General features: G+C 47.2%; 1 protein-coding gene across 1 annotated transcript in view; it reads right to left on the reverse strand.

Moving 5' to 3' along the window:
* Nucleotides 1–5758: 5758 nt before the first annotated feature.
* Nucleotides 5759–25383, reverse strand: part of SCTR (secretin receptor) — a 31516-nt gene continuing 11891 nt past the window's right edge. Inside the window, exons 4-13 of the mRNA XM_054044784.1 lie at nt 19985–20088; nt 19508–19605; nt 17555–17687; nt 16196–16349; nt 16037–16097; nt 12052–12121; nt 9325–9416; nt 9069–9207; nt 8841–8882; nt 5759–7683 (exon numbers count right to left, since the gene is read on the reverse strand). Coding sequence (XP_053900759.1) covers nt 7501–7683; nt 8841–8882; nt 9069–9207; nt 9325–9416; nt 12052–12121; nt 16037–16097; nt 16196–16349; nt 17555–17687; nt 19508–19605; nt 19985–20088 — 1076 coding nt within the window. The 3' untranslated portion in view covers nt 5759–7500. The remainder of the gene's footprint in view (nt 7684–8840; nt 8883–9068; nt 9208–9324; nt 9417–12051; nt 12122–16036; nt 16098–16195; nt 16350–17554; nt 17688–19507; nt 19606–19984; nt 20089–25383) is intronic.

Below are 25383 nucleotides of genomic sequence, written 5' to 3' on the forward strand. Positions count from 1 at the left end.
TTGATCTATACTCAAATATGGCCAGCTAGTCTGCTGTGGCCTACACCCACTTAATATCTAATACGGAGACTACTCATGTCCCCCTTAGCCTGACAGCCAGGCCAGCTCTCTGTGAGGGGAAATGCAGTCTGCAGTGTTTCATGTAGATTAGGGGCAACACCCTTGCCCCTACATAGACACACACATGCACCTCCCTTCTATTACATATTGTTTTACCACAAAATTCTATATTGTCTCCTTTCATGTATTTTCAGTCTTTCTCCTTGCCCTCACTAGGCAACCACATTACAAATAAAAATCCCCTCCCATTTTTATATTGGTCTTTGAGTTTGGGATACTGGCAACTAAGTGAAATATATAAGAACAACCTGATCTCTGTTCCAGAAGTTTTATTCGGAGGTTGTGGTGCTAGGAGCTAGGTCCCAGGATTGTGAGTTAGGACTCCTGGTTCTACCAACAAAATTTACATGTGGTTGTAGGCATGTAGGAGGGTGTGGCCCTCCCTCGCTGTCAGTATCTGAGGGAGGCCATGCCCCTTTGCTGTCACACCCCTGGAACAAGTCTTAAAAAAGGGGGAAGTTAGCAGTCTCTAGGGCTCCAAACCTCAGGCAGGGTAGAGCAGCAAATAGTTCAGGGGGCCCAGGCAAGGGCAGGGCACCAAACAAACAGTCTAGCATCCTAGCTTGGTGGACAGTAGGCCAACACAGGTCTCCACCATCTCCCAGCCCAGGGCCCTAACTGTGGCACTGCCACTGGGTCAGTGGAGATCCAGCCACAACACGCTGACCTAGAATCAGCCAGCAGTGTAGCCGGACAGTAGTCAGCTGCCCCTGGGCTACTTCCTCTCCTCCCTTCAGGGTGTACCTGAACCCTGAGGTGATCTTCCATCTCCCCAGGGTACACTGTCAGAGGCAATCCCAGCAGCCCCTCAGCATTGGGCGTGTCTGGCAGTTTGGGTAGCTCGTGTGAGTCCTCAGGACAGCAGAAGTTTTCTGCGGGCTCCGGTTCCAGCAGCGGGCGGGACGCATCTGTCTCCCTCAGCAGCTCCAGCCCAACTGAGCTACAGAGCCCGCCTCTTATACTTCCTATTCCTATCCTGCCCTTTTGCTTCAGGCATGGTGACTGAGGCCCTCCAGGTTCCACCATCCCCAGGGGTGTCTGGCACTCCCTCGCTGTCAATTTCCGAGGAAGGTCACTCTTCTTTGCTACAGTGGTTTTAGACAAGGCAATCAACATCTATTTTCCTCATTTATACAATGGAGATAATACTTTCCTAGCTCACAGGGGTGTGATCAGACTCACTTCTTTAATAGCAGATTGAGAATCTTTTCTTCCCGTTGGTGAGCAGTTACTCACACCAGGAGTCACGTTAACTTCAGTGGGAATATTTGTGCCAGGCAGTAAGGGGTTCGCAGTCTTTCTAAAGGGCTGTAAGATGAAAGATGCTATAGAACTTCAATTTATGACTAACAAATGTCACTGAAGTGAACATAAGGGAGCAATGCATTGGCAAAGGAATGCATCTGACCAATGAACCCTGAAAATGGATTTTCTGATGGTCAAATCATACTTACATTCGTTGTTCAGTGGAAGATAAGTAGCCCCAGGTGACTAGATTCAGAATTTTGCATGAACTCCTTTTATAATCATTTTGTCCTATTCCCCATTGTAATGTTTCCTGAGAACTATTTTCCTACTGATTTTTGTTCAGTTCAGTACACACTTCAATATGAGTCTAGTGCTGTAGGAATTCACGCCGCTGCCTTCTGTCTCCACCACAGCACCAGTGCTGTTAGCAGAAATATCCACAGAGAGCAAACAACAATTTCGCTTACTGCTTTTGAAGAGCCGCAGGGGGAGTGCCCAGTGTCTGCAAGAAACTGATGGCTTTTATGTTCAGTTCTCAACACACATAGTACGTGTCTTTCTGCATCTGGGGCTTAGATGCTGCGGGCCTGATTTTCAGAAGGGCTGAGCCTCCCCAACTTCCACTGAATACAATGGGCCTTGCAGGTGCTCTGCACCTTTGAAAAACAGATCCTGTACAATTAATGCCTTTATAAATACCCAAAGTAGAGTGCCAGGAATATGGAATGTGGAGAACACTTCCTCTAACAGGGTTAAGTAGATCAAACAGAATGACCTTTTAAAACTCCATTTGGTACTAGAACGCCGGGAAAAGAAGTGGGGGAGAGAATGCAGTTTTGTGACTGCAGAGGTTGTTGTGATCAAACCCTGCTTGGGTAGGTGTTTATTCCAGTGCATGTTGATGATAGGATTCACCTTTGATCTAAAAGGATTTCCATGACCTATAAAATTTATACCAATGCTAACTCACACGTAGCCGGCTGCTGTCTTTGGGTACCTCTCTCCTTTCACCGTATTCTGAGGCTAAACCCTTCCATTGTTATGTGGGTTTGCAAATAGTTACATCAGATAACAGTTGGCATTAATATGCAAATCTACATTGATTACGTCCTACTAAATCTCTTGACCTACGATTTTGTATTCAGATAGAAGTAAAGCTTTTCCCTACAAACATGCAACAATCAGAGGCATTGAATTAACTGATAAATGATTCTCAAACTGAGAACGTACACACTGTTTAGCTACTCTTGTTGGTTTTGGTTCAGGTTTGTGTATCTGTGTGATGGAAAATTTGGATTAATGTTTGTATCTTTCTGGCAGCATCTGGGATGTTGTGAGGGAGGGAAATTTAATTATATGCTACATGGACTGGGCTGAGTGACTCACAAAAAGCCTGTAAGTTCTATTTGTTTGGGGTAAGTAAACCAGAAGTAGAGATGCTTGTCTGTGTCAGAGAGTGGTGTAATGTAATCACCCAAGCACAGGGCTAGATGCCAAGGACTCCCAGATTCTAAGCCTGATTCTGATTCTCCTTCCTTTTGTTGTTGTGGGTAAGTAAGACTAAGTCTACACTCAGAACGCTACCGCAGCACTTGTGCCTCTGTAGCACTTCAGTGCAGACACTTACTACAGTGACCGGAGGGGTTCCCCGCTGCTGTAGGTAACTGGAGGCAGTAGCTATGTCAATGGAAGACTTCTTCTATCCACCTAGTGCTGTCTACACAGAAGGTTAGGTCAGCTTAACAACGTCTCAAGGGTGTGGATTTTTCACACCCCTGAGAGATGTTGCTATGCCAGCGTAACTTTTCAGTGTAGACTCGCCCTAACTTAAAGGGACACCATCAACTTGAAATTCAGCCATTTTCAAAAACACAAGTTAACAGTGGTTCCATGTTGTAGGCCTGCTCCTGGGAAGTCCTATCAATTTGTGTGATTTTACACTGGAATCTTTCTTTTTTAAAAACATTTTTGTTTTCCTGTTGGTGGGTGAGCTATACCATCAACAGCGAAGCTAACTGAATATAGAGGGAAACTGACTTTACACAAATGTCAGATTGTCCATCCCTTTCTTCTCGTGATGAGCCTTTTCTCACCCAAGTACTTCCACTTAGTCAGTAGCACAGGTCATATGAAGAGATACTCACCAGAAAATGATGGGGAAGCAAAGGGAAGCTGTGCAGGGAGAGAGGGGGCTGAAGATGCCAATGGGTGAAGTTTGGGATGCATTGTCCCCTCAAACAAAGGCGAGTGGGGGGCATGCAGGGTCATGTGCTGCTGACCACCCCACCCCCCATTTCTGCAAGGCAGAGCTGCCCGGCTGAGGGAGGGTGCCGCTCAGACGTTGCCTCCTGGGTCCTAGGCTAGTCGTGCTCCCCTTTGTGTGCTGGGAGCCATCCTGTTTTCTGTACCACAGTGAATGCCCCTGGTGGGGCAGGGGAAGGGGGCAGGGTGGGTTGGGGGAAATGGGAGAAGAGGGGTGAGGGGAAGAGGGAGTGGGGATGGAATGTGGTGGGATAGGGCAGGGGATGTGGGAGTCAGGGGAGAGGGATGAGGCAGGGGAAAGTGGGGAGAGGAAGATGGGATAGAGAAGAGGATAGGGGAAATGTGGGGGAGAACAGGAACCTGGCATGTGGCATCCCCTCAACAGCAGTGGTAGGGGCTCCCCCTGGTAAGCAGGCCCATCGAACCCCCACCCTGATGAGCCCTGCCCCCCTGCACTTGGACCCTCCACACTCAGACCCTCACCCTACTAAGCCCCACTCCCCCAGCATCCAACCCCCCCCGCTGAGCCCCTCACATCGACCCCTGCCGAACCCCATCCCCCCACACCCAGATCCCTCCTGCTGAGCTCCAGCCACCTTCACCTGAACTCCCACTGCAGAATCCCATTGCCCCTGCGCAGTGCCGTATTATTGCCTAGGCCGACAAATTTGCAGGGGCGGAAGCTCCCCTCCCCTCCGCGCCCCGCCCCTCTGCTCCAGCTCACCTCCGCCTCCTCTGCAAGCGCACCGCCGCATCCTGTTTCTCTCTCCTCCCAGGCTTGTGCCGCGAAACAGCTGTTTTGCAGGGCAGGGAGGGAGGTGGGAGGAGGGGGAATGCCACGCGCTGGGGGAAGAGGCAGGGCCGGGGGCGGTGATTTGGGGAAGGGATCCAATAGGGGAAGGGAGGGGGCGGAGACTTTGGGGAGTGGGTTGGAATGGGGGCGGGAAAGGGGCGGGGCGGGGCCAGGGCGGCAATTATTTCACGGCCTAGGGGCGGCAAAATTATTCATCCGCCACTGCCCCTGCGCCTGAAACTGCCTCAACGAGCCCCTGTGCATTCAGATCCTCCACACTAAGCCCGAGATTGCCCCCACATGGAACTCTCTTACCCCACACCTGGATCCCCTCACACTAAGCCCCTCTACACTTGGATCCTGTTGGGCTGAGCCTGCTTGCCCACATCTCGTGCGCCTGGTGCAGAGGGGCAGGGCCCCAGGGTGTTTCTGGGGCAGGCCCAACCCTTGCACTGTCAGGGTTGGGTGCAGCCTCACGGCCGAGTTCCTGTCCCAGGGGGGCTGCTGGTGATCTCCCACCTCTGTGTACCCAGTGGCCTCTGCGTCCCACTACTATGCTGGAGCCTCCACATTCATTTATCGACAAATAAAATTTGCAGAATTTTTATATATTTTTTGTGTGCAGAATTTTTAATTTTGGGGGGCAGAATTCCCTCAGGAGTAAAAGCACTAACCCAAGTGGAGGAAAAGAATGTAAATGAACTTTTTCTATGCTCTCAAAAAAACCCAACCACCAATTAGTTTGATTCTTATTTTCAGCTCAACTATTTCATCCCTTCCTAATTGGGACCTAGAGGACTCAGTTGGCAAGATACTATTCTTAAAATCAGAATTTTGGACCAGAAGGTCAGGTGGTGTATATGTGTAGCCAGCGCTTAATTTGTAATGAAAGAGGTGCCGGGGCTCAAGTAATTAGATGCCAGGGCTCAAGCAATTTTTTTACATTCATAACTGATGTGGCAAGCCCAGAGGTGCCAGGGCTATGAACTGCCAAGCCCAGAGGTGCCGGGGCTCAGCCCTGGCACAAATTAAGCACTATGTGTAGCGCCACTGAGGTCATGCTCTGTATAAGCTCATTGATTTCAGTAATATGGTGTAAGGCAGAATTTGTAAAGACTTTCCCCTGCCTTCACTTGGAAGACCAGAGAGGCAGATCTCACAAGTATAGACACAACAGTCTAAATGTTGAAGGCTTTTTTTTTTTTTTTTTAATTTGGAGGAACGGGGAGCTAGTATGGGAACTTGTCAGAATGAGTCTCTGCTTCTACCAGTTCAAGTGATCATATTAACCCAGACAATACAATTGCGTTGTTTTCTGATAACTGCATTGTTAGAACAGCTGAAGGGAAGAAAACTATTCCCATTTATTCTGATGCCATTGAAACCTAGCTAGACAATGGATACATAGTAGGAAAGAAACAACAGCTGGGCCAAGCCCTAGCCTTCCCAGCACATTTAATCTACAACTGGGAGATTTTAAAGACAGACAAGTTTTAAAGGTTGAAACAAAGGGTTAAACAACTAATTCTACATCTTTAACTAATATGGTGCTTTAGAATATATTGTACAACCTTCATCCTGCAAAGCAGAATCATATCTACAGTCCAGCCTTCAACAGAAAAAGAAATATGAAACATTTTATAATCATGAGCCCAACCCAGCCACAATGGAGTGGAAGGAAGCCATGTTATAGGAAGAAGGAATTACCGAGTGTATCAAGGTGTCAGAAGTGCCAGGCACCCAGCTGAGGCAGGAGCAGAGTCTAGTTAGCATAGAAACAGGCACTGAAGCAGGGGTGAGGACTAGCTGGAGCAAGAGCAGTCTGTCAGAATGTCGGGGTTCAGACCAGCCAGGAACAGATGCTGGCTTTCTCCCTGACTAATTGTGCTGGTAGGCAACTAGTGAGCTTCGCTGGACCGCCTTAGAACTCAGAGTGCCACAGCCCCAATGGGCTGCTGCTTTAACAGTCCTGCTTATAAGCCTGGGCCCCACAGCCATTCAGCGCATACCATACCCTTTAGTTCTAGCATTTGGCTTCTGTGTCTCCAGTAGTGACCCTCCACCCACCTGGGACCCAGCTCTTAGTGGTAGGATGAACTCTCGCCCTCACCATTAGGTCTGACCGCCCACGGCCTGGTCGGCAACACAGAACTACAAGGTAATGGGAATGATCCCAGCCAGATAGTAACACTGAGCAGACTGGAGAGACTATGTCCCTTAGGGGCCTATATACCTGCCTTGGTCCTCACCTGTGGATTGGCTGAACCCTGGTTGAATGTCCTGGGTCTTATCACAAGACCTGCAGGTAATTGCCTCTGATGACTCATCACACTCTCTGGCTCAGGGATGACTGATTAGGTTTAAGCAAGCTCAGTTTCAGAGGTAACTCAAGGCTGACTCATCCCACAAGGTGAATCATCATCATCGTCTCCTTTTTCCAGCGCCAAGGTTGGGTAGGGCTGAGGGTCTGAGAAGATTCCATCGATGTCTGGTTTGAGTTGCCATTTGAGCCTGTTGAGTAGTTGGCTGGGTGGTTTTATGCACTGTGTTATACCTCTCTCCTTGGATGTCCACAGCCTCTCACTGTGCACTCTTCTATAGAGAACAGTTTTAGTCAGTTGGTGTGTGGTCATTCTAGCAACACGGCCAATCCATTGTAATCGGTGCTCTTTAATGAATGTCGTCAAGCGCTACGGATGTCACCATTTCTTACTTTATCTAGTCTTGTCCCTCCTAGGATATGACCCAGGCACCTCATTTCAAATGTTTGCAGCTTTTGCTCCAGATGTTTTCTCAGTACCTTCAAGTAATGTAGGTACAATGAATGTTGTATATAATCTGGTTTTAGCTGTCATGGAACCAGAAAAGGGCGGGGAGGGGGGGCAGAGAGCAGAATCCTTGCAAAATAACCATAGTAGTAATACCGCTATACAGGATACAGACAAACAGATCTGCTGCAAGAACAGTTGACTGAGGGCCAAGTTCTGCTTTCGGATACATTCAGGAAGTTCCTGGTGCAGCCCATGGGAGTTGCCCATGTATATCTTGGGACAGAAGTAGCCCTGGACTGCACTTTTCTAAATTACACTTGACTTCTGGATAGTCTGCCTCTTTTGCTCTTGAGGGCTGGGCTTCATCATCTGCATCACCTGGGTGGAACCACTTCCTCCGTTACTGGATGAAGAGCTGAGGTGCTGATTCAAGCGAATGTGTTGGCTTAAATGCCACTGCCTCCATTTTCTGTGAATTTCCAATTGAACCTAAGCAGTGAAGTCACAGAATATTTTGGTCAGCGAGTATGTGTAGAACCTTGCATTTTTACAGGGACTCAGCACAATGGGAAAAGGAGAGACAGTTCCCCTTATCCAAAGCTTATGTTTGTTCCACACAAGGTACTCTTTATTTAACCCCGAGTTTAAGAATGGAGGTAGATACTGGATACTATTATTTTATTGTATTGCGGTTAGAGCTGGTTGGGAATTTTCTGAACAAAGGTTTTTTCTTCAGAAAAGAGTAAGGGTCTTTGACAAATTTCCCATTTTTTAATTTTTTTAAAGTTTCTAAATTATGAAAACACCCTGTTTTGACATTTTCAGAATGAAAAGTTCCCTTTTTGTGTTTGAAATGGCTTTTTTCATTTAGAAATGTAAGTTGATTTTATAATTTCTTTTTTTCAAGGTTGATATTTAAGGGAACCATTTTGATTGACCTGATCCAAAATTGTTTTTCAGATTTTCAATTAGTGAACATTTGAGATTTTGACTTTTTGGCTAGATTTGGGATGGGGAAAAGTTTTTGAAATCTCAAATTCTCTTGGGATGGGAAAATTGTTTCCGACTCTGCAGTAATTGAGGTAGCACTTAGGACCCATAGTCATGGACCAAGACCCCATTGTGCTAGGTGCTGTACAAACACAGAACAAAGAGTCCCTGCCTCAAAGATCTAAGATGACATAATTTATTTGGACTCTAATAAAACTTTTGATAAATTCTCTCACAAGAGGCAATTAAGAGAACTAAGCAGTCATGGGGTGACAGGTAAAGTATTGCTGTGTATTAGAACCAGTTTAGATACAGACACCAAAGTGTAGGAATACATGGTCAGTTTTCAGTCTGGCCAATGATTAACAGGATGCTCTCATGTTCCCTCCCAGGCTTGGTGTTTAATAACCGGGGGAAAGGTTTGGGGGACGAAGAGGTGGCAAGGTTTGCAGATGGTACATACTTACATAGGTTACTCAAGTCTAAAGAAGACTGTGGAGAACTTCAGAGGAGAAGCTGGGCAAATGGGCAGCAGGCTGACAGATGAAGTATAAGGGAATTCACATGCGAAGAAATAATTTGAACTAATGCTCATTGCTGCAGTAAGCTTGAGTGGATGCATAACTTAATAGGAGCTGTGTATGCAGAAAACTCACCTCACCATTGAGAAAACAGTACAGCACAGCCACAATAAAGCCCTGTAAAATAACAGAACCATATCAATAACCAGATTTAGTGTTTTGGGGGCAGTTTTTCCAGATTAGAATTGATTTAAAAATGTAAAAGCAGATCAAGTATCTTGCTTCTACTGCTGCAGCTGGGATATTAGAAAGGGAGGGAAATGTCCTTTCTTTGATTAAAAGATGATAGATGCCAAATATCACCTGGAATGATCCGAGTCCTAATTCAAAAACCAGCTGAATTTCCATCGTGCCGCTGTTCACGTCCTCAGGGAAAAAAGCAAAGATGATATAGTGAATTCCAAAAAGGGGGATGAGAAGGAGTGTTGATTTTGCAAGTCTCCTAGAAGTAGAAATAAACAGGAAGATGATATCGTAAACTGGGAGAAAAGGGAACTATTTAAAGGTGAGGTGTTTATATATATATATATATATATTAAATAGTAAAGAGATAACCTACTTGTATTGGTTGAAATCATTTCCCCTTCCTTCTGGCGATTTGAGCTTTCTCATTAAGATTCTTAAAATATTTACAAAAAGAATGAAATTAACCTGTAAGAACAACAAACATGGATGACAGACGTCAGACTATTGAAATCACTTATTAGCAGCACACTGCTGTGCCCTACACGGGACCTGCAGGCTGGCTTTACCCATCTGATTTAACTAACTACATTAATCTCTAGGTGCTCCTAGAGCAGTAGTTCCCAAACTGGGGTTTGTGAACCCCAGGGGTTCACGAAATTTACAGGGTGTTCTTGGGAAAAAAATCCCTAATGGTGGACAGAGCTGTCCCTAGGAACCGCGGGCAGCATGAGGCCAGCATCCTGGAGCCCCTGAGCTTCCAAGAGCTAAGCAGATCAAAGCAAGCCTATCTATCACACTGAGGAGATTTAAACTTCATGACTCCTTATAAGAAATGGAAAGGGAGGTGGATATTTTTTGCTGATTTTATAATTAAATAGGCAGCTAGTATTGTTTTTTAAATTATTATGAAGAACAAGCTTTGTTGTAACGTGCGTTGTTTGCCTGGACTGCTCAAGACCTGAATGCTTGTGTAGGAGGAACTCTTTGAGTTGGCTTCTTAAATACCTTCCTGCTGTTTCACATCTGATACTCCTTGATGAAACATAGGAGCCTTTTCTTATAACAGGCTTATTCAAAGTGATACAAGCTACGAAAGTGAGATCTTGGAAGAGTGTTGCTGTTTTCATAATGTAATAAAAATACTGTAATGATAAAGAATAATTAATAATAGTGTGGAATAAGTATATGATAAAAACAAATGTTATATTTCCAAGATCACTGCTTTTATAATTTATACTCAGATAAAGGAGAAAATCCCTGGAAATATTCATTTTTAGAAGGGGGTTTGCGAAACTTGACAGTTTAGTGAAAGGGGTTCACAGGTTGTTAAAGTTTGGGAACCACTGTCCTAGAGGGTGACATTCACCTGTGTGCCACCTATGCATCACTTAAATCCTACTTAATCCCTATTTTGAAGACTTAAGTAGCACATAGGCCCTGTGCTGTCCCTCTGCCAAGGGGTTAATTTCATCCAGACAAAACTAAATAGTGGACAGAATTCATTATTCAAACTTCAAGACAAATCACCAAAGAAAAGGGAGGTGATGCACTCTGGTAAAATGAATAGTTGCCACAATTTTCAAATATCTCCTGTTCAAAATTTGGCTTTTAGGGGGCCAGCTGATTACCCCGGCTTGATTAGACACAAGTGAAGATGTTCAGAGGAAGTTATTCTTTGACAATCATTGTTACAGATACCATTTGTTTTGCATATAGGGGATCTTAGATACTGGATCCACATTAACTACAGGCAAAGCAGGCTTCATACTGATAACCATTGTAGGAATGCTTTCATTTTCCTCCACAAGGAGGAAAACCAACTAAAAATGCTGATCTGCTTCTACGGCAGTGGGAAAGGGAAGCAATATCTTTCTCTGTTCATTTGGCCTGCAGACAAAGAGTAGAAATAATATGATATAGTGAGATACAGATTCAGTTCTCCTTTCTTGGTAAGAAGTAGTGTAAACCAGACTGGAGCATGGAGAAATAAAATTCAGCTTATCTATGTTTCACATCACCTCTCCCAACCTGGATACTCTGTGCTCCATCCACTATGCTGTGCTCCATCCACTACGCAGCTAGTGACCCATTAATTTACTCAGCTGCAGTGGCTTCCTTATCATGCCGCTGCACTGTCGCTTTTAACCCTTTCCTACACATACAGACAGTATTAAATGTAATGCCCTATATTAGGGGTCTCAGGTTAATTTGAGGAAACATGAAGGAGAACCTTTTTGTGTTTTCCCCAGTGGACATTGCAGATTGGAATGCCCTTTTGTGTGCTGTAGATTTGTTAAATGAGTGATTCCTTATTTTTATCCATTAAAATATTATTGCATTTCAGTGTATGTGAGCTATCTTCATAGCTGTGCTTTGTGCTGCTCTAGGAGAGACACCCCCCCTCTGCCACAATACACAGTTAAGTTTGTCACTTTATTGCTGAATTTCCTGATCTGGCTGGAATTTAAATCTCACCCCATCTAGTCTGAATGTAGGTTGTTGCAGTCAATGCAAAGAAATGCTGTGGTCCTGCTAAGTTTTCTGATTAGCTTGCCCAGTTGTCCAGCCTTCCATTCAACTTTGTGGGGTCAAGAGAGTTGCCTGGGTGTGAATGAGGGCAGAATTTGGCCCGGGATTCATATTGAAAAGCTAAAACTGGTGGCTGTGTGGTCCAGAGCAAACTGTGTGGTTTGCGTTTTGCTGAGCGAGGCAGTGTCGGAGCGTAGGCAAAACGACTGTTGTGCTGAAAGCTTCGGCCCTTTTGTTTCTCCTCCAGAGCCTCCCATGGAACAATGCAAAACAAGCTTCCACAAGCCAGTTGAAGTTCATGTGAAATCAGCAGGATGTGGAAACCTGATCTCCCTTAGGCTTTTGCTTCTTGGAAGGAAGCTCAGAGCTTTCTTTGTAAAGTTAGCCCTAAGGCATTAGTTACAGATGCTGACTCCTACTAAGCGAAAGTCACTGAGGTTGTATCACGCCAGTTAAGGCACATGTTTAAAATCTTTTGACAAACAGTTTTAAAACATGTCAAGTGGGTGATCTTTGATTTCACAACATTTGGAAATGCACTTTGCAAGCACTTGTTACAGAACAGACTTACAAAAATAGACAGGACTATAGGGCCTCTAATGATCCACCAGATAGCAGCATTGGTATTAATGTCCCAACACCTGTAATAATAATAATAATAAGAAAAAAAAAAGATGTACTTTTTAGATCCCCAAATGCCAACTGCTTTCACACAGGGTCTTAATTTCTTAGCTCTTCAAATAGGTCTCTATTGCATTTTTCACAATATTAAATAATTTCCATTCAGGGCCTACTCCTGTGCCCACTGACATCAGTGGCAAAACTTCAATGAGGCTAGATTGCATCTGGACTAGCCAAATGACATATTGCCCTTAAAATGAAGTACAATCCTATTTATTCAAAAGCCTTGGGGAAAACACCTGAAGCCATCAAAGAAACGAGGTTTCATTGTTCTTACAAATCAGCTACAAAGTTGGGCTTTGAAATGGCTGTGCTCCAAGTCTGTTACTGGAGTGCAAAAAGAGAAGGCCAGGTGGCTTTAAAGGGGGCATCCACTAGGTTTGAAAAACTTGGCTGCCTTTGTAGACGAACCCCATTTAAAAAGAGTTTTAAATCATTTGGTGCATACTGAGTCCCTCAGTGCCATCTGGCAGAGGGCACATCATACAATAACTTCCATCAGGCCAGACATACTCATTGCCACAACACGCTTGGTCATCATCTGTTTCTAAAAGGTATCATGGAAGGTGTCATAGACAAACCAGTAACACGCCGGTCATTAATATCATTGCACAATGTATGTACAGGGGGTTGTATAAAGAACTATGGAGGTGTGCTGGAAATATGGTCTTAAAAGGTGTTTTGCAAACAGTGCATAAGCCCAGCCTGTCCAAGACAAAGGAATGTTATTTCACCGTTTTCGTGTGTCTCCAATGTAATACCTCAAAGAACAATGAAAAGTACATCTGCATAGAAGGGAAACAAAGCCAGCAAGCTAAACAACCAGGCCGTGTGTGTGTGTGTGTGTATGTGTCTGTGGATGCCGCTTAATGATCACAACGGGAGATGGAACTGGAACCCCAGTAGCTCTTCTTGGATCTTGAAACAGAGACAACAGGCTCTGTGTAGCGAGGCGGTGGGCTACCCCACAGCTCCGCTGAGGGCTGAACCTCCCCTAACTCCAACGTGGGTGGAGCCACCGGGTCCAGCGCCCGCCCCTCCGAGGTCACGGCCCCGACCCGGAAGTGTAAAAGCCCGCCTGCAGAGCTCAGTGGAGCCCAGGCCGGCGGAGAGAGCAGACGTCTGTGGCCAAGCTCCCGCTTGGGAAACAGTCGCAGGCCACGAGCGGCCTGCTGACTCACCGGGCCAGTCGAGCCTACCTCTCGCCAGGTACCCCGAGGAGGACTGGCCAACCTGCCCCGTGCCAGCTAACCCGACGAGGACTGGCCAAGCCTGCCCCGTGCCAGCTACCCCGACGAGGACTGGCCAAGCCTGCCCCGTGCCAGCTACCCCGAGGAGGACTGGCCAAGCCTGCCCCGTGCCAGCTACCCCGAGGAGGACTGGCCAAGCCTGCCCCGTGCTAGGTACCCCGAGGAGGACTGGCCAAGCCTGCCCCGTGCTAGGTACCCCGAGGAGGACTGGCCAAGCCTGCCCCGTGCCAGCTACCCCGAGGAGGAGCCAAGCCTGCCCCGTGCCAGCTACCCCGAGGAGGTGCCGAGCCTGCCCTGTGCCAGCTACCCCGAGGAGGAGCCCATGCTGGTGGAGAGCACCAACGACAATAAGACGGCCCAGGTACCGTACGAGGGGGAGTGTGGAAGTAGCCCGGGGGCAGCCGACCCCAGTCTGGCTGCTGCACTGCCAGAACCAATGTCAGTGTGTTGCGGCCAGGATCCCCACTGACAGCAGCGAGTTTCCGTCACTGCTAGGGCCCCGGGCTGGGACGCAGTGGAGTGGGAGGGCCTGCGTCCCCCCTGCCACCCACTCCTTGGGTGGCAGTCTCCCCCTTTTCCCCTGGCCTAGAGAGGCTGGGGGCTGCTACAAACCCTGACCCAGCCCCTACTTAAGGGCCTGGGCCTCTGACTGACTATTTGCTTGCTGCCCCGCCCTGACCTAGGGCCTGGGCTGCTACAAACCCCGACCCAGCCCCTGCTTAAGGGCCTGGGTATTTGCTTGACTATTGGTTTGCTGCCCCGCCCTGACCTAGGGCCTGGGCTGCTACAAACTCCGACCCAGCCCCTGCTTAAGGACCTGGGTATTTGCCTGACTGTGTGAGTACTGCCCCACCCTGATTGGGGGCTCAGGACTCTTTCCTGACTGTAGCGAGGCGGTGGGCTACCCCACAGTCCCACTGAGGGCCGAACCGCGGCCCAAAACTACTACACTCTGGGAAATATAAGCAGAAGAAGAGCCTTTTTGGCATCCATCACCTAGGGGACAAAGGGGAAGCAGCACCCTTCGAGCTCATCAAATGTGGATCTTCTTGGCCTAAAAACCAAGAGCAGCTGCAACAGACTATAGGTGAGAAAACCTGCTTAGGCAAAGATTGTAACTTGCTGAGGTTTTAGTCACTAGAAAGCCTGTTTGGTTTTCTTGCACTTGTTACCATACCCGTATATTCTAGTCCTACTTATTGTCACTTAAATATCTGTTCTTTGTCAATACGCTTATTCTCGTTTTAGTACAAATCCATCTCAGTGCTGTGTATTAAAAGAAAGGGTGAAGTCCTCAGCTAAACTACCAGGCTGGTGTGCAGGGGTGTTGGAACCACTGGTATAGTGGGAGTGTTGAGAGCCATTGAACCAAGCTGTAAGCCCTGTATACAGTAAAAGCTGTTTTATCTGGCGTTTTGGGGGAATAGGGGTTGTCAATAAGTGAAAAATGCCAGTTAACTAAAAGGGAGGGAGTTTGGGTGTTGGAGGCGGTGCGGATCTGGGGGATGGGATGCGGGAGGGGATGCGGGGCGTGGGCTCTGGGAGGGAGTTTGGATGCAGGAGGGAATGTGGGGTGCTAGATCTGGAGGCTCCTCACGTCGGGTGGCTCCCCACAAGTGGTGACCTGTCCCGGCTGCTCCTAGGCAGATCAGGTGGCTCTGCGTACTGCCTCTGCCCGCAGGTGCCGCCCCCGCAGCTCCCATTGGCCGCAGTTCCCAGCCAATGGGAGCTGCAGAATTAGCACTCGGGGCAGGGTGGGGGCAGCACGCAGAGCCGCCTGCCGTGCCTTCATCTAGGAGCAGCCGGGACAGGTCGCCGCTTGCAGGGAGTCACCTGAGGTGAGCGGCCCCCGGATCCGGCACACCGCACCCCCTCCTGCACCCCAGCCTGCTTCCCCAAGTCCCCTCCTGCATCCAAACTCCCTCCGAGAGCCCTGCCCCGCATCCCCTCCCACACCCAAACTCCCTGCTGGCCCCGCGCCAACCAGACTATAAACCGGAATGTCACTGAAAATCAGAAATGCCAGTTTATAGAGCTTTCTGATTGGTGAAGTGCATAAAATAGCTTTTACTGTATAATGGAATCCACTTCAAGCCAGGGGGTACAGTAGCACCCCCATCACCCCTAGTTCCAACACCTAAGCTGGTGTGTGCTCTGCCTCCTTGGAAACAGTGAACTTAACTTCTGTAAGGGTCCAGTGAGAGGGACTGGATGCTGCAGGGGGGATGGTTGTGGGCTGTTGGTGTCACCCTGCATGGAGTAGTCAGGCCGGTGGAAGCCAAGATGAGGTCCCTGTGCGGTGAGCAGGCTGCTGGTGTCAGGGCTCTGAGCTAAGGCTGCACAGCACAGAAGTTCCCAGGGCTACAGGACAAGAGGTGACAGAACCCCCTTACCAGTCTGGGTGAACCCCCTAACGTCACAATTCTCAATCAGGGTTTAAGTATCTGCACAGCTTTCAGGCGCTAACTGAACCTCAGCAAAGTGGAGTCTGATTCACTAGGGTTAAACAGTAATAACAGCTGACGAGGCTTTCAATGGCCAAATAATCGATGCAGCTGCCTCTTAGACGTATATGTTGCATGTTCCCCTATTGAGTAAAACTTGTATTTAATTAAAATGGCTTACCCTGTATCTTCACATAGGTGCCTGGTGACGGACCATGCTATAACAAATATGGTTGGGATGCCTGCGATGGAAAATCCAGTTATTGTTCTATAAACCTCTCACAGATAAATCAACAATCACCCAACCATTATTTTGACTGAAAAGATAACCAAACAGTACCCCATCCCAGGGCGATGAAACACCAGAAGAACTTCCTTTCCGAGAAGAAAGAAACAACCAGAAGGGTGTGGAGATACAGTCCCTCCACAAGAAGCCAACTGTAGTTAGCCATGATGCAATACTGAAAGAAGATCATGACGAGTTTACACCCAATCTGAGGAAACAGAGAGAGTATCGTTAGCTTTTGTTGCATCTTCATCTATCTTCCTGCAGAGAGTCAGAAGGTAAACATGGATGCACAATCATTTTTGGTATCCAATATTGAAACAGATTGGTGGGCTCACTCCAGGTATTGACAGGAAAGGAAGGGGGGTCCAGTGGGTAGGAGACTTGAGAAAGATCGGTTCACTTCCTTACTCTGTCATAGACTTCCTGTGCTGGGCAAGTCACATTGTCTCTCTCTGTCCCCCATCTGTCAAACAGGGATAATAACCTCTCAGCAGTGTTGTGAGGCTAAATACATTAAAGACTGTGAGATTCTCAGGCTGTATGGTAATGGGGGCTGTATAAGTACCTAAGAGAGTTGCCAAATGCTGGTACTCACTGGTCCCTTAATTTGGCAACCTCAGTAGAGAGGCCAAGGATTGAATGGATCATGAATATGCAAGAGAGCAAAACCTTTTCCCCACCCTACTAGGTTGAAGCCATCCTCATAGCTGACAGGTGGTTAGAGCTCCATGGGTTTGGTGTGGGGAGGCTGAACTGGGGAGTAGATGTAGCTCTGACTCTCTTTCCATGGCCTCTACCCCCTTGGAAGGGAGACGGAATAGTGCATCATTGCAGAGGAGGAAGCTTATGGCTTCGTGCCTCCTAAGACAGCCATGGATAAAAGTTTCTTGCCTATGCAGATGAGCTAAGGGCAGGCTCTGCATGGTCGAATGAGTGCTCCCTTTTCCTCTTCCATGTGGCCATCTCCCACCCAATCACACACAGAGAGGACAGAAAGCCTGTGACCCTCTGCAAGATTCAGCTCAGAGGGTGAAATCCTGGCTTCATCGAAATCAGTGGCAAAACTCCCATTGATTTCAATGAAGCCAGGATTTCCCAGAGTTCTCAGAGCACTTCCCCCATTCATTTGGATTCTTCCTTGGGAGGAGAGAATAAAACCAATGTCTAGCCCAAAGTTGTAAAAGATGGTGAGAATTTCAGCTTGACACAATTAACATGCACAATAAAGTGACAAGAGGGAGGGAGAGAGGTGCTTTCATATGATAAGACAACACTTTCTTCTCCAGTAACTCTCTATGTAAAGGAAAGACCAAGGAATCTTTCCTGCATAAGCATTTCCTTACAAACTGCCTTGGTGAAATTCCAGTGGAAGGGTGGGGAACTGAAGATTCTGGAAGTCTGGGGGTTTACCGTGTGTGCCCCACAGTAGTTAATGTCCTCAGAAGAAAACAAAACGGCGTCTTTGATTAAGTTTGACAAGGCTCGGAAAATGAAGGATGTAAACAGATGCATGTGGATGTAGTTCCTCGTACAACGGAGTCTTCTGTACCCAAAAGAGAGAAATCTCATGAAGTTATGTTTCTAGAAAGGGGATGGCTTATTGATCTAATCAGGCTTCAAAGACCTAGGCTACCAGCAGGGCCGGCTCTAGGCACTGCAAACCAAGCACGTGCTTGGGCCAGCACATTTTCAGAGGCAGCATTCCGGCCATCGTTTTTTTTAGCTTAAGGTGGCAAAAGCCTAGAGCCAGCCCTGCCATCAGTAGCGCGGGGGCGCCCTGGGACCGCTGTGGTTCATGTCGGGGAGCAGCACCCACACCTTGTGACTGGGTTGAGCGGGCTCCAAGCGTGGGACACTCGGGCTGGGGACCGCCGTGCGGGGCGCATGGAGCTGCCTGCAGGTGCCACAGGGCGGACGCTCCCCAGCGCCGCAGCTGGGGCTGGGCAAAGCGGCCCGAGCCACCCAGGGACTGCGGCAGGGCGACCAGGAGCAGCAGCAGCAGCGGGGCCATAGTGGGAACCGGTGCCCGGGGCGCTGCCGTGCGGGGCCTGCATCCCACTCTCCAGGGCTCCGCTCCCTCTGGGGCTACCCTGCGCCAGCTCCTCAGTCCCTTGCTGGGGCAGCCCCCAGCTCTGCCCTGCTGGGTCCTGGCCGGTCCTGGAGGCAGGAGCCCTGGCTGGAGGGACCCTGGGCTGAGGCACGGCCCGGCCCGGGACCCCCGCTGCTTACCCCAACCCTGCCAGCGCTGGACCGGCTGGAGGTGAGGGGGGGAGCGGGCGGAGTCAGCACTGGTGGGGGGAGGGGAGCCCAGGGCTGGGGAGGCAGGGGTCTGTGTGGGGGAGCCCAAGGCTAGGGTGGGGGGCAGCCAAAAATTTTTTTGCTTGGGGCGGCAAAAAACCTAGAGCCGGCCCTGGCTACCAGGGCCTACAGATTCAAAGCCTAGCAGAATCAACTCAGCCCTTTGTCCTTCAAAGGGACATCAGTGTTAATTCCATGCAATTTACCCACCCCAAGGGTTTCCTTTCGAGAAAATCTGAAAAAACAAAATCATGTCTGCTCTTACAGGGATGATATCAGGACATAGCTATAAAAGTTGAGGGTAATATCTGTAATAGCTCTGGCCAAAATTTCCCCTCCCCGCACATCCTGAACTGTGATGTGCGCCAAGCTGCTGCCCCCCACCCAAAGCTGGTTGCACATCAGTGGTGCTGTCTAGATTCTGGACTTGTACCCACAAACCCACTACGTGCTGAATCCCCCAGCAGCCAATTGGAAATCTGTGCCTGGAGGCTTAGGACGGACTATAGTTTGCAAAGCATTTTGGGTTCCGAAGGCACTTTACTGATACATTATTTATGATAAATGAAGTTTATTTGGTTGAGTAAACAACAAAATCAAGCCTCCGGTGTACATAAATTATACATGCCCGGGGCTCAAATTTGTACCCTGTCACGCTTGTATAAATCTGAAATACTGTACTGCAGCCAATGCAGTTACTCCAGATTTAGGCCCCAAAAATGCATTTAAAAAAGGAAATTTAGGCTGAATAGCAAAGAAAAAATTTCCTGTGGGGAAAACTATTAAAATATGTACTAGTCTCGTAAGGGAAGTATATGGTGGCAGCGCCAACCTTGGAAACCAGCCTGGCAAAAGCACAGAAAAAACATGCTATGGGGAAGAATCCTGCACTAACAGGAGATGGACTAGTGACCCCGAGTGCATTTCCAGCTCCGATTTCTATAACAATTTTGAAAATGTCACCATTTAAATTCATCTGAAAGCAAACAAAGGAATGTGGGGCTTCTATGGATTAATCAGCAGTTCCGAACAAATGCAAACAAACAGCATAGAACTTCCCCTCACCTAAATGAGGCCAGGATTCCTAAGGCTACTGTCAGAGTCCCAAGGGAGGTACTATATCCAACTGTGTACATGGTCTTCAGCTTCATGAAGTAGATGCGCTGTAAAGAGACATACATTTGAATCTTCGCTTTAAGTTTTAAATATCTCCTGGAAATCAGCCCATTTTGACGTGTTAAGAGAAGAGCATCCACTTTCTTTCTTTGTATTGTTTCACATCTATATTTTTTTCATAAACACAGGTATTCTACTTTGGGGAAGGAGTGCGGTGTGCAAACTGGAGGATCTTCTGGGATGGACGGACAGACAGACACACATACACACATACACACACACACACACCCCGCCTGACTCCCAATCTCACACTTGAACCGCAAACGCCATCCTTTCTCTCTGCTACTAGTTTGGAATATCTCTCCCCTGAGACCATTGTTTCATGAAGCAACAAACTATAACTTACAAACAATAAATCAGACTCACTCTCTCCTCATTGGCAGTGTCGTTCACGTCATAGCCACAAGCAACATCGGGTCTCGGGAATGTCTCTGACCACCCTTCACTGGTGCAGTTTCGATGCACAAAACCTGTATTGTGGCAGCAGTAACAAAGCAAGGTGTAATGCCTCCCAACTGTACCAGGATGACTATTCCACCTGCTGATCAGTAACGAGCAAATGGCAGTGTTCCAACAGCATGCAGAATAGTTCCCTTCTCAGAGTGCAGACAGCATAATACAGGTGAAACACAGCTATCGGTGTGAGCATCTTTTTGATGTAGCTAGTAGCTGAACAGAAGCCAAATGAATCACCGGAGTGTCTAGAAGGGCTAGGAGCCTCATCCAAAGCCCAGTGAAGTCAATGGAAAACTCCATTGGCCACAATGAGCTTTGGATCAGGCCTACAATCCTGGATTAATGAAGTTAATGGGAGTTATGCTATTGGCTTCAGTGGGAGCTAGACCAGACCCTACAGCCCTATACTGTTTGGCTGTGGGCTATACATATGCTTCTCTGCATCTGTGTCGTCACAACAACTGAGATCAGCTGAGGTGTTTCAACTAACAGTCCCTAGTCTTGAACATCTGGGAGCTGGAGATGTGATTCTCAGCCATGGACATTGACTCTGGAGTTCAGGGACTGAGTCTGTTAACTTTTAGGGGCCCAGTGCAAAGCCCACCAATTCTTCAGTCTTTTTTCTCAGGGCGGGGAGGAAAGAGAATTACTGTGCATAGTGCATGCAGTTTATTGATGAGGCGGCGAGTTAATTATATTGATATTTGTCCAATGTATTGTGTGGTTCTTACGATATTGTTCACACATCCAGGGACAGTTGTGACGGGTGCATTTTATTAATTGAAACATAAATAAGCAAAGCTGTTCTGTACATCTGGTGTTTGCTGGTTTGTGTTCTGGGAACAGCAAATCGGTGACTCATTGCACCACAGATTCATGCCCTGGAGAAGTTTGACATTTTCCTGAAGATCCCTAGCTCAAAGGTCTGATTGTTTATCTCTGTCTGATGAGAGGACAAGATGTTTGATTTGCAGCAGTGAATACTGTTGCCCCTTTTTGACTTGAGAGGCTAGTTATATTTTGGGGCCCTCGGGATGCTCCAATTGGAACTAGAAACTGATAGATTCTGGTATTTTTCCCTTGTTTAGCCACAAGGAGAGCATGAAGTCCTGCTCTTCTGAACACAGGAGGAACCAGAACCAAGAGGAGCAGTCTCCTAGCTCACAGCCCCAAGCCTCTGTAGCTAACAGACCCAAAAGCTTGCTCTCTCTCTCTCCCCAGCCCCTTTCAGGGTCACACTGCACTCACAGGCTAGCCTGCTGCCTGACTCTGGCTTTCTCACACACAGGGCCGACTCTACCATTTTTGCTGCCCCAAGCAACAAAAAAAGCTGCCCAGACTGCCGCCCGAAATGCCGGAGCAAAAGAAAAACAAAAAAACACCCGGACAGTACCACCCCAAGAATGGATGGAATGCCACCCCTTAGCATGTGCCGCCCCAGGCACGTGCTTCCTCCGCTGGTGCCTGGAGCCGGCCCAACACACACACACACATACACACACACACCCCTCTGCCTCTCTGTTCTTTGTCTAGTCTCAGTTTCCATATGTGCTCTCACACACCCCAGGCACGTGCTTCCTCCGCTGGTGCCTGGAGCCGGCCCAACACACACACACACATACACACACACACCCCTCTGCCTCTCTGGTCTTTATCTATTCTCAGTTTCCATATGTTCTCTCACACACCTGGTCACAATACCCAGAGGAACCCAACCCGTCACCCACCTGGCAGTAGTTTCTGGACAGATTCTCTTTTTTAGATTTTAGGTGTGACCCCTGAAGTGTTTCTTACAACTATCTTAAGTGAAGGGCGTGTTTACACATCAATCTGAAAAAGGTTTTAACTCAGCCCATAACAAGGTTTCACCCAGCTCATAATAGTACGAATAGTGCCTCAGGTCTGAGGGATCTGTTCAATCTGTACGAAATCACTGCTGTGATTCTGAGTGATGGCTCATCTCTTCTTTTAAAAACACAACTGTGAGTGTGTGTATTTGTGTATTTTTATGGATTTACAAGGAAAACACATCTGATTTGTGCGCATGTGTGCCAGCAGGAGGGGAGAGCTGAGTCCTGTGGAATTATAACATTGATACAAGTCCTTCTTACAGCAGTAAACCATATCTGTGGGTTTTCTACCTCGTGGAAAAAGAACACCACCTGCTTGACTGTATTACCAGTCTGTTGAGCAGCGGGCTTCCAGCAAGAACTCAGTTTACAATCTGAAGTGTGATGCATTCCTTGAAATTTACATACACAGGAATGTTCCTCAGTAGTTTTTCCCTAGTGAGCATGCATATGTATGGATTTTACATATGGTAAATCACAGTGGGCTGGGATTTGCAGCATAATCAGAAGCAATCTATATGTGGAATTTCTAGAGGACCAATCACACACTGAATGTGGTTAAGTGTATTGACGTCATAGTGCTCAAACTTGTATTAGGCACCTCATACTACAAGAAAAAAGTCCTGGTCTTGGCCTAGACAAGCTACAAGATAACATCAGAACACCGGAGAAAAGTAACTGTGATTGGTTGCTGCTATGGCCATCTAACCCACATGGTGTGCTGAAGAGAAAGGTATTTTTGCCAAGAAATAAAGTCTGGGTAATAGCGATAGCCATGCGCAACTGTCAGCCAAGAGCTACCACTGTCCCATCTGCTCTAGAGCCGAGGTTCTCAAACTGTGGTCCGCGAACTCCATTCAGGCGGTCCGCAGATAATTCCCTCTAAGGTGCGCGTCTGGGCGGTCGCACATGACAGAATGAAGGGCCACCAGCCTAATTAGTGGAGCCATGCAGGAATGGCTCCACTAATAAGGTGCCTGGACCCTGGAGAAGATGCACATGTAAGGTGGGAGGAGGCAGTGGCGTGAGAAGAGGGGGTGGGGGGAATCTGGGACATGCAGGCCAGAGAAAGAGGTGACTTTCCCCACCTCCAGGGCTGCGGCTGCTGGGGAGAGACGGCCCTCCTTCCCAGCCCCAGCTCTGTGGCTGTTGTGGCAGGGGAGAGATGGTCCTACTTTCCAACCCCAGCTCGGGGGCTGCTGCGGTGAGGGAAAGAGAGAGAGACCCCCCTCCTTCCCAGCTCCAGCTCGGGAGCTGCTGTGGCGGGGGAGAGAGGGCACATCCACCGCATTAGAAAGGTAAGACTACTGATATTAAAATATGAGTTGTGTGCTTTTATTTGTAGAACAAAAAAAATTAATTATTATTAAGGGTTTTTTATATATAGCGTTTTTATCCAAAGTGCATTACAATAGTTAGCTAACGGTACAAACAAAATTTGGAAAGATCATTAAGTGGTCCGCTGATACCCTCAGCAATTTTCAAGTGGTCCGCGAAAAAAAAGTTTGAGAACCATTGCTCTAGAGATATGGGGTAAAATACTGGCGATACTGAATCAAACTCCCAATGACTTCAGTATGGTCAGGATTCCATCGATGCCAACCGCATCAGCAACCATTCTCAGGACAAACCCACTTGCTTTTCTCCATCTCTTGTTGTACTCTTCCAGTGCAGGGATATGACTCAGAAGGCCATACTCAGCTCCTCAATGACCACAGCTGGTTCCTGACAAGTTTTGTTTTCCTGGATGGTATCACATGGTTTCTATTTTTCCAGTGATTCTAAGTTAAGCTATCACATTTCTGCAGCAGGAGTGTCCGGCAAGATCCTTCCAATACTCAAGGGAGAGAAGGGAAAGCAACTAAGATGCACACCTTGTTAGATTTTTGCACTGGCTCATGCCTTGTGGCACCCCATTGGAGTCAGTAGTATTGTATGGAGAATAAATCAGCACAACATTTGGGCTGCTGCACCAGACAGGACAACTCCGATATACCGACAGCCCATCTACATTTTGTTCTGACTTTACTATGACCCTTGAAAAAAGACTGTCACTTAAAGATCGGGTGGAAAGAAAGATGCCTGACACAGGCTTTGAGCATCTCTTGACAATCCACATCTTCCCCATCGCCTCCCCACCCCATCCTTCCCTCTCAGCCTGCCTACAAAGTAGAGTGCACGTGTCCTTGACTGTAGAAGCAGACTGTGGTGTGTTTCTGTCAGACAGAGATAAGCAACATTAAGTTAAACCAAAATGCAGTGCTTAGAAGTGCGCCTAGAAGTGGGCCTATAACTGACAAGAAAGGCTCTAAGTGTGTCAAAGAGGACAAGGCATGATAAAGGGGTGGGGGGCTGGGTGTGCACAAAAGTGCAGAGCTTTAGATGCTTAATCAAGAAGGAAATTTAATATTGATGTACATCAGTATGATTTTAATGATGATATTTGTTTTTTAGGAAATATTTATATTTTGGGGAAATCATGACATGCTCTCTTTTATACTCTGCTGAAACTCCATCCTGAATGCGTGTGAGACTCAACATTCAGATCTGGATCTGACCTTCACTCATAGGATATTTGGGTCCTGACCTTTGTTTCAGCTCATTACACAGGCAGGGATCAGCCAAGATGTTTGTGATGCAGATACAGATCTAGATCCCAGAGCTCCGGGATGTTTGGATCGAGGATTTGGTTCAGATCCATCAGTGTCCCTAATGTGGTTCTTTTGTATTTGTGGCTAGTAGTATTCTTTGTAGCTAAGTGGCTAAGAGAGCAAACTTTTGGGAGTTGTTTTTCTTGCAAATAAACAAATCTTGTGTATATTTGGTTTTTCCCTTAAAATTGCATAAGACAGGGCAGTAGGCAGTTTAAGAGTTTAAACGTATGAGTCACAAACAAGTCAGAGTATATGTAATAGAACTGAATGTAGCTACACTGGAAATTAACTGTTGTTGGTTTCAACCCAAGCTGCTAAATGAATAGAGTTAAAAAAAAATTAATGCTAGTGGACATTGTCTTGTGATTCTGTTTTGAACCCACCCACTTTGATCATTGCTTATTATTAGTGACTCAGTACAATTCGGACACTCCTTATATTAAAGGCAAATTAAGTTTAGAATTGCTAGAGTTATGGTTTCCCTTTCCTTCAGATAACAGAATGCACCCATGATTTCAGATAGTAACCTTTGGATGTTTGACCTCTGTTCCACTCCAATCACCATCCAACTTTGATATGTATGCTACTGTTTTCTACTGGACAGACTAAATATTGGACCTTCTCAAGTGTTAGCAGCTCCCTCTAGTGGCTGAATTAGTGGCTGTCCTTTTAGCATACAGAGGCTCCTGCTCTTCCAGCCAAAAATCATCGTGAGTAGAACTGGCTGGGAAATAGTTTTCCCATCCCATGAGAATATTCAACATTTCAAATGATTTCCCCGTTCGGAATCGGGATGAAAAGTTGA

This window comes from Malaclemys terrapin, chromosome 11 (genome assembly GCF_027887155.1).
Source record: "Malaclemys terrapin pileata isolate rMalTer1 chromosome 11, rMalTer1.hap1, whole genome shotgun sequence".
Taxonomy (NCBI): Eukaryota; Metazoa; Chordata; order Testudines; family Emydidae; genus Malaclemys; species Malaclemys terrapin.